The 9,765-nt window shown below is 47.6% G+C and overlaps 1 protein-coding gene across 2 annotated transcripts in view; it reads right to left on the bottom strand.

Moving 5' to 3' along the window:
• Positions 1 to 6,990: 6,990 nt before the first annotated feature.
• Positions 6,991 to 9,765, bottom strand: part of LOC144755115 (ADAMTS-like protein 2) — a 319,957-nt gene continuing 317,182 nt past the window's right edge. For both annotated transcript variants that reach the window (XM_078643636.1, XM_078643645.1), the window contains one exon: positions 6,991 to 8,171. In XM_078643636.1, coding sequence (XP_078499762.1) covers positions 8,053 to 8,171 — 119 coding nt within the window. In that variant the 3' untranslated portion in view covers positions 6,991 to 8,052. The remainder of the gene's footprint in view (positions 8,172 to 9,765) is intronic.

Below are 9,765 nucleotides of genomic sequence, written 5' to 3'. Positions count from 1 at the left end.
ATTAAAGCAACTATTCTCTCTGGCCCAGCTGCAGGCCAGTTAGTTCACATTCCCTGCATACCTATGATCCCTACTGATCTACCATTTCAATTTAAACGGTTGCAGTTTCCTATTAACATTGCGTTTGCTTCCACCATTAACAAATCACAAGGTCAAACATACAAAGTCATAGGCGTCGACTTACGAGAGGACTGCTTCACCCATGGACAGTTATAAGTCGCACTCTCTAGATCCGGAAATGTCGAAATCCAATTTATTCTCAATCACGACTCTCATGAAACAAAAAATGTTATATACCGTCAAGTTTTGAAATAAATTTGCCTTGCCTATTCCAACCATTGCAGACATTCTATTTCATCCCCGGACAACGTCGGGACAGACCGCTAGTGCTTAGATATAATGCCAAGTGGAATTGATTCCAGACTCATCACAGTTGGGACCATTTGCTGCATGAAAGCCTCAAAGCGCCTTCATAAGCTCAGAGAAGTTGGACACAGTACTCATGAAGTTAGCCTCTGACAAGCCCAGACTAGCTTAAGTACTAACATTATGGTTAATGTGCAGAACCTAGGGTTCCACCGCTTTGGGTGAGAAAGGTGACGCGTGTAACTGAGATAACAAATAGTTTCTTACCTGTCGGTGTAGTTTTGCAGCTTGAAGATCTTTCTGGATTCACTATGCTGTGCATTATACCCCGGTCTAGTGGTTGGGTCCGGAATTGTAGTCCTTTTTTTTTTTTTTTTGTAGCCCAGGTGGGCGTCGCCGTCCCACCTTTTGGTGTACTTTCTGTGACATCGGCACGCTTCCTGCGGCAGCTCCCACCTTCGGGCGCCATCTTCAGATTCTTTTTTCTTGTTTTTGTGTTCTTTTTGTGAATCCTTGGGCAATGTTTTCTATTTCTTCTTCAAGTAATGATTTTTCCGCTTTGTCCTTTAAGGTGTCTGTTTCTATATTGACCTTGTGTTTCCACCTTCTTCTCCTAACTCATCTTTCTGGTGGAGGTGGGTGGGTTCGCTAGTGAATCCAGAAAGATCTTCAAGCTGCAAAACTACACCGACATGTAAGAAACTATTCGTTTTGCAGCGTGAATCTTTCTGGATTCACTATGCTGTGCATAGACTTTGTAGCGGTTTGTTATATTTGTGGCGGCGGGGTGGAAGATGAGCGTTGGTTGTTGAATATATGTTGAAGCACCTTCTGTCCTACTTGTGCTTCCTTGTTCATTTGTATATACACACAGTAGTGCTTAGTGAATGTGTGCACTGAAGCCCATGTTGCCGCCAGGCATATGTCTTGAATGGGTGTGTTAGCCAGGAAGGCTATTGTTGCTCCCTTCTTCCTGGTAGAGTGGGCTTGTGCCCCTTCTGCTAGTTCTTGGCCTGCCTGTTTGTGGCAGAATTGTATAGTTTGTGCTATCCATCGTGCGATGGTTCCCTTTGTTACTGGTCTACCCAGGAAACTGCTTGCGAAGGACACAAAGAACTGCTTTGTTTTCCTGTGCTCCTTAGTTCTTTCTATGTAGTGCATTACTGCTCTTCTAGCATCCAGAGTGTGCAGCGCCCTCTCTGAGCTTGTGGATGGTTTCTGAAAGAAGCCTGGTATTTGTACTGTCTGGTTCATGTGGAACCTTCACCCCACCTTTGGCATAAAGTGTGGGTCAGTTCTCATTACCACCCTATCATTGTGTATTTGAATGTAGGGTTCTTGCAGTGTTAGCGCTTGTAGTTCTCTTACCCTGCGCAGCGAAGTGATTGCCACCTGAAAGGCTGTCTTCATTGTCAGCATTTATAGGGAGGCCTTATGGATGGGTACAAAGGGCGCTTTCATGAGCTCTGTTAGGACTAAATTAAGGTTCCATGCCGGTGGTGGCATCCTCTTAGGTGGTGCGATCCTTTTTGCCCCTTCCAGGAATCTCTTTACTATTTGTGATGTAAAGAAGCTCTTTCCTGTCTCTCCTCTTGTGTAGGCTACTATCGCTGCTAGTTGTACTCTTAGCGAGGATGAACTTAGTTTTGCCTTCAGCAGGTGCGTGAGATATCTTAGCACCGTTGATTCCCTTGTCATCTTATTGTGTAGTTTCTTCTTGCTGCACCATTGCGTGAACCTCTTCCATTTTGCCACATAGCACCTTCGTGTGCTAGGTCCCCTTGCCTCTCGTAGCACCCGCAGGGTGCCTTAGGTAACCTTAGGTGTGCAAATTCTATGTCTTCAGGAGCCATGCCGCTAGGCTGAGGCTCTCTGGCTCTGGGTGTAGTACTTCTCCGTTTTGCATGGAGAGTAAGTCTTTCCTTTTCCCGAACTTGTGGGGTGGTCCCTGTGCCATTTCCATTATCTGTGAGTAACAGGTCTGCCTGGCCCACTGAGGTGCCACCAAGATCAGTGTCATGTTGCTGGTTCTTCACTTGTTGAGTACCCTGTGTATCAGTGGTATCGGGGGGGAAAGCGTAGTCAAATGTTTTCGACCAGCTTATCCATAGGGCATTCCCCTGGGATCGTTCCTCTGGTTGCCTGGATGCGAAGTATCTGCATTTTGCATTCTGGTATGTTGCAAATAGGTCTATCGTCGGAGTTCCCCACCTCCTGAATAGCCTTTGAGTTTCCCGCGCATTGGGCTCCCGCTCGTGGGATGCTGAAGTCTGACTGCTGAGCCAGTCTGCTTCCACATTGTCCTTCACTGGTAGGTGTATGGCTAGCAGGTCTATTTTGAGTGGGATGGCCCATCTCCATATTTCCTGCGCTAAGTTGGACAGTGGGACTGATTGTGTTCCTCCCTGTTTGTTGATGTAGAACGTCGTTGTTGTGTTGTCTGTTTGTATCAACACTTTCTGGTTGTACAGTTGCTTCTGGAATGCCTTCAGGGCGAGGAACACGGTCTCCAGTTCCAGGTTGTTGATGTGTCTGACCGCATCTGCTGGAGTCCAGACCCCTCACTTTGAGTTTGTTCATGTGTGCTCCCCATCCTATCTGGGATGTGTCTGTGGTGATGGTCACCGTTGGGTTTGGTGGTGTTAAGGGCTTCCCCCTTGTTAAGTTCTCCTGTTCCACCACGTAATCTCCTCCTGCACTGCGTGCGTTACAACCACTAGATCTTCCCAACTTCCTGTAGCTTGTGACCATTGTTGTTGCAGCCATTCCTGGAATGGTCTCATGTGGAGCCGTATATTGGGGACCAGGTGTATGCAGGACGCCATCATCCCCATGATCTTGCTCGCTGTCCTCACTGTCAGAGCTCGCCCCTTCTGGTAGTGGCGTGTCTCCTTCAGCAGAGGCAGTGTTCTCTTGTCGCTCGGAAACACTTTGCTCTGTATGGTGTGTGCCACATAGAAGATCTTCACTTGCTCTGGTTCCATTGAGGACTTCCCCCAGTGTATGGAGAATCCTAGGTCTGTCAGTGTCTCTGTGACCCGCTGTGCGTGTTCCTTGCATTTTATTAGCTAGTCGTTGAGGTAAGGATATACATGAATACCTTCCCTGCGCAGGTACGCTGCCACGGCTGCGAGGCATTTGTTGAACACCCTTGGTGCGGACTTTAGTCCGAAGGCTAGGGCTGTGAACTGATAGTGTTCTTTGTTGATGGTAAATCTTAGTAGATGTTGGTGCTGCCTGTTCATGGGAATGTGCAGGTAGGCATCTTTGAGGTCTATGGTGGACATTAAGTCTCCGTCCCTTATCTGAGGAATGACCTCTTGAAGGAATGTCATTTTGAACTTTTGTGTCTTTATGTATTTGTTTAGGAACCTTAGATCCAGGATGGGTCTTAGCGTTTCGTCCACCTTTGGAACTAGGAAATAGTTTGAGTACACTCCCTTGTTCCTTTCTCTGAATGGAACTGGTTCGATTGCCTCCTTTCGGAGTTGTTCTTGTGATTCCTATAGGAGTAGCACCAGTTATTTTCCTGAATGCGCCTTTCTTTTTGGTTTTCTGTTTGGTGGTTTCTTTTCCAGTTCTATGCAGTATCCGAACTGTATGATGTTGAGTATCCATTTGTCTGTAGTTATCTTATTCCACTCCTGGAAGAAGTGTCTTAGCCTGCCTCCTACTGGTGTTACATGGTCGTCGCTGTGTGGTCTGTGTAACTCCCTCTTGTTGTCCTTGTTGTGCTCCACACTCGGAGGGGTCGTGTGGGTGGGCACGCTTTGCGTGACAGAGTCAATTTGAGGTGGGTTGTTGGCCCTCGTCCATTCGCCCTCCCGCGAAAGCACTGGCCCCGAGGCTGGTACTGCCCGGTTTACCTTTGCTGTCCCTGCTGGAATTGATTGTCGCCCTAGTGTGCCTGCTGGAATGTCTGGTGTGACGTTCCCAGCTGATTTCCTCCTCTTCCGTTTAGTCTCCGTGTCGGGGTACCCCTTCTCATCCCTCTGAATTGTAAGCCCCCCCCCATGGATCTTGCAGTTTCATTTTCTTTCTTGAGCTGGGTGAGTTTCTCATCCACCGGTGCTCAGAACAGAGTCTCTCCATTGAAGGGAGTGCTCAGGATGTTGTTTTGTACTTCCGGCTTGAAGCCTGAGATCTTAAGCCAGGCCTGCCTTCTTTCTGTGATTCCTATCATCATAAGTCTGCTGGATGTGTTAGCCCCATCCAAGGCCGTTTTCAGGCAAGCATTTGCTATATTCTTTCCCTCCTCCACCTGGTGTGATGCCCTTTGCTGGTATTCCTCGGGGAGGTGCTTGAGCAGTTGCCCCATCTCGTCCCAATGCTGGTACTGGTGTCTGTTCAGTAGGGTATTGGAGTTCGCCATGCGCCAGTGTACTGCTGCATTTCTCTCTATTTTTCTTCCAGTTAGGTCCATTCTCCTACTTTCCTTGTCTGGTGGTGGCCCTGACGTTGTTGGGATGTTGGCCCTTTTCCTGGATGTTGCTGCAATAATGGAGTCCGCTGTGACGGATCCCTGAATGTAGGGAGGATCCTGAGAGGAGTGTTTGTACTTTTTCTCTGTCCTAGGTGTGACAGACCTGCAGGTCGCTGGGTCTTTGAACGCCTCCCTCCCTTGGTCCATGACACTCGGAAGCATGGGGAGGAACTGACTCTTTGTTTGAGTGGGGAGCAGGGTCTCTGAAAGGAAACATGCCTTTGGTTTTTCCTCCTCCAGTTTGACTCCATAGGCCGCTGCCGCGTTCTTAATGACCATATTATAGGCCCCAATGTCATCTGATGGCGAAGGCCTCGAAGGATAAGTCTCCACGGGCTCTTTCGGGTTTTCGGAGTAGAGGTCCTGCCAATCCAGGTCCTGTGTCATCGAGGATGCGGAGCTGAAAGTCGTTCGCTGGTCATCTTCGCCTTCTTCCTCATAGTATAGGCCCTCTTCCTCTAGGTGTTCCTGAGGCTCAGGAGTTTTCGGCAGCCCTTCGGCGTCGAATTCCTCTTCCTCTTCTATTTCGACGATCATTGTCGGGGGTTTTGACGGAATCGTGAACCTCTTCATTTTTTCATCAAACTCTCTCTTCCTTTGCAAGATGTTCTCCATTTCGGCCTCGAGCCTTCTCTTTTTCCTCTCCATCTCGGCGGCATGCTCGGTGTCGAGCGTTTCAGCCGATCTTTTCGACTTAGTCGTCGATGTCGAAGCGACCTTCGGGACCTTCTCCTTCAAAGTCGAGCGTTCCTTTTCGGGGACGTGCTTCGACGACCTTGGCTTTTTGCCTTCGCTGCCTGGGAGTCCTTTTCGAAGGATCCGCTGGGCTGTTTGTCCTTGGATGCAGCTGCGGCCGTCAAGGTTTTCGGCGCCAGTGCTCCCTTTGAGGACTAGACTCTGTTTTTCGAGAGTCCTGATCGGGCTTTCGAGAGTCTGTCGGGGGTTTAGGGGTCGACGTCTCTCCTACCTCTTCAGATGCCTTCTTATCGGTCTCTACGACCGTGTAGTCATCTGGTCCCTCGGCGATCTTGTCCTCTTCGTCGCTGGAGAGGCCCAGGTCCTGAAGCGAGGGAGGTTGGCCTTTGCCTTGCATGGTGTAGTTGGCTCTCCTCTGTCTCTCTCTAACCCTGAGTGTCTTCGGGGTGAAGGCGGAGCAGGTGTTGCAATCCTTGCTCTCGAGGTCCACCGGTAAGCAGAGGTTGCAGACCGGGTGCTGGTCCTTCTGCGCGTATTTGTGGTGGCAGTTACGGCAGAATTTAAAGGGTGTTTTGTCCATTCCTGCGCTCAGGGGGCCCCTGTGTGCGCATTCTCTGTTGGACGTCGAAGATCTCAAAGTTCTCCTTTTTCTTCGTCGTCCCGGCTTGGTGATCTTGTACCTAGGTATCGTCTCCAATCTTTTCTGTGAAATTTTTGCCTTTTCTTCTCCTTTTCCCAAAAAACTCTGGAGCCTCTCGGTGACGATCCAGACCCAACGGCAGAAAAAAGAATCTGAAGATGGCACCCAAAGGTGGGAGCTGCCGCAGGAAGCGTGCCGACGTCACAGGAAGTACACCAAAAGGTGGGACGTCGACGCCCACCTGGGCTACAAAAAAAAGAAAGAAAACTCTACTTAGCTGGAAAAGAAATTGGACTTGATTAAATAATTCACGCCACGCAAGAAGTTGCAAGTCCTGTTTCTTCACCTCAGTGAGAACACGGTGTAATGTGTAGATCAGTGTCCGAATCCCATTTTGTATTTTCCACCTGAGTCCACAATACCTAGAGCACCTGTAACACTACAACTTGGAAAGACAGTATCACACATAGGACTGGTGCAACTTCTCTCCTCACAAGCGAAGACATATACAGCAGCCATTTTGGAATGTGTGTGTTTGCATTCTAAGTCTAGTTACAGACACCCCTTTTTGCTGGAGACACACCAGGATCCATTGTTATCAGATCATCTCCTAGGTAAGGCTGTCAACCTAAAGAACTATTTCCAAAACGTTTAGAGGCTGATACACAAATGCATAACAAATCATATATGCCCCCTGTAAGCTGGATTAAAAAACTCATATAAGGGTCACAGTCAATTAACAAGCATTTAAATTTCAACTTTGCACTGAAGAGAACACATCTAAACAAACAAATTGAGACACAGCAAGAGAAAAATAATTTTATATAGAAAACATGAGACTACAATTAGGTTCAACCCTTCATTTTGAGGATCAGTTAGCACCGCAAATGTTGGCAGCATTGCAAGTTTCTCCAGGAGTAAGTCTCCTTCTTCAAAGCCAAACTTATTCCTGGCCAGCACCAAAGGCGGCCAACGAATCCAATGAAATCATTGCCATTTTACATTGTCACATAATGACTGAACTCTCCCGCACTTGACACCTGTAGCCCAAGGGAGCTCTGCATCTTTTCTGAAGGCAGATGTGGAGTGAACATAAGAGGAATAAGCTAAGAGCCAAATTTAGATTTGGATAGTAATAGAAAAAACTCCAATATCTTGAGGAGGTTCTAGGATTCCTTGTATGATTTTGCAATTACTCCAGAAATACGGAGATTTATCATTACCACTCAACTGTAAATAAAGTCCTAACTCCCTTATTGGTATGCACTAGAGTCAGAATTAATACAATTCCCGATTTAAATATGAACACATTTCCCATGGATACAGCGCCATCCTCTGGGTCAGATGCTCTGCAATTTTCTTTTTTCAATCAACCAAAAATTAAACATTGCTTCAGCAAAACTAGCGGTCAGTCGATATCCAGCTTCACCAATTCTTTTTTTTTTTTAATATAATCTAGAAATTGCACTTTCTGGTTTTTTTCACATGACAACAAATCACATCATTCCAAGAAGGCCGCAGAGCTCTTACTCGCTTGCAGGCACTGCTACAGTTAGGGCTCAGATAGCACCAGACACATCAGTTCTTCTGAAAGCCCTCCAACTTAACCATGGATCAAAAGCTCAACAAAACAGGGGCACCGTACTCCTATAACCCCTCTTTATTTCCTGTTGTTGTGAGCCCTCCAAATACGTAGTTAAAGATGGAGTTCAAGTGGCCATTGCAGTCTTTAGTTAACTGAGAATTTTCTGTAGACAAGAATTGAGTTGAATTCATTCACCACCGCACAAGTACACCCCCTTCGTAAACTGAGAGTGGATTAGTTTGGGTCGTGGCGAGGGAAAGATGATTCGATTACACCTGGATGCTATTGAACCTTTCCACGGCAGGCTCGGCAGCAGGCCTTTCGATAGTACCAGTGAGAGCACAGCTTCACTCTCAACACCAGCACGCAGTTTGCTGTTGGTTTATCTTCACAGTCTTCATCTGGCGGGGAAAGAAATAAAGACTTTTAAAGTTTATCAAGGTGAACATGCGAGGCTGGCAGCTTCACTATGGCTAAATTGCTTAACTTTGTTGGAGGCAAAGGATGACTGATTATCCCAGACAACTCCAAACCAACCTCAGTGTGAAACGTTAACAAAAATGCCCTTTATTGTCTTTGCAACATCTACAGCTTATAAACTACAAATACCCACCCTTTTCTGCTAGGAAGGCAGAATTTACAAGTGAGCAAATGTTTCAATTTCAATAATATTTGCTTCCTCTCTGCACCCTGCGTTTATAAAGTAGAGGACTCTGCCCCTGGCAACCGTGCACATGAGGTGAATATGGTACTAACGGGAGAGTTACTTACGTTCGGTAAAGATATATCTGGTAGAGGCACAGTCTAGCTGCAGATTCCTTAAATTAGAATATCTCGCCAAGAATCAGACTGGATCCGGAAAATCCTTTTTCCCCAGCAATACCTCTGCACGCCGGGAGGCGGCGTCACCCGGCTCCGTCCTTGCGTCGTCCACGGAAGTGACATCAATGGAGCCATATAGGCCCCTCCCGGCGTGCTGACGTCAGTTTTCTTCTTTTCCGCGTCCTAATGTGGATCCGGGAAAGTAATACCTCAGGCCAGTTTTTGTTCCTTACAGGCCTTTTCGTGTCCAGGAACAGTGTGTTCGATGCCCCTTGCAGGATTCACACTGTGCCGGCCCTGTTCGCAACAGAGGTCAGCGACGGACCCTCACAACATCTGTATGTGGTGCTTCGAAAGAGCACCATGACTCCGTGGAGTGCGCCGCTTGCCGTCAGTTGCAGCCGAAAGCCCTGCGGGAACGTCGCATAAAGCTGCTGTCTGCCCAGATGTCCCGAACAGACCCCTTGCGACGCAGGTCTCCTTCTCCAGCGGAGTCATCCACGCGGCACCAGTCCTCTCGGGAGAACGTTCTTGTTCAGGGCAGGTCCCGGGACCGTCGCCGTCATTCCCCTACCTCAGGTCAGGACGGGACACCGCCGGCGGGTTTACCCTCGGCTCCAACCGAGTGCCCTGACTCTAACTCCAAAGTCGCCGCAACATCGGGACACAGCCTTTCAAACAGTGCAACCTTGCCTTCTGGGGCTAGTCCTTGTCTAAGGTGACTTTGGATAGCTGCCGTTGGACATATGTTGCGAGACTGCAATATATGGCTTAAAAGTGGATCTTGAAGGATTATGTTGCTTACCGTGTAAGCATCTGTTCTTGGCATGCAGAGCTGTAGATGCACATGCTTTGCATACTTCTGCCATCCACAGTTGGGTCCTAATGTTTGCAAGTTGTTTTTCTTCAAAGAGGTCTTTTCCAGTCACAAGGTAAGGTGACTCTATTGTTAGATTGTTTTCCCACAAGAGGATGAGAATGGAGTATCTAAGCGTAGTAGAGATGTCCATGTGTATGTAATATAAATAATAGGAACGGCGACAACCATAGGTGTTTGGGGAGGAGGGAGGGTGCATGTGAATCTACAGCTCTACAAGCTAAGAACAGATTCTTAAAGGGTAAGTAACTTAATCCTTTCAAGGCATATGTGCTGTATATACGCATGCTTTGCAC

Source organism: Lissotriton helveticus, chromosome 1_1 (assembly GCF_964261635.1).
Source record: "Lissotriton helveticus chromosome 1_1, aLisHel1.1, whole genome shotgun sequence".
NCBI classification, from domain to species: Eukaryota; Metazoa; Chordata; class Amphibia; order Caudata; family Salamandridae; genus Lissotriton; species Lissotriton helveticus.
Note: the sequence above shows the minus strand (reverse complement) of the source record. Positions and strands in the feature narration are given on the sequence as shown.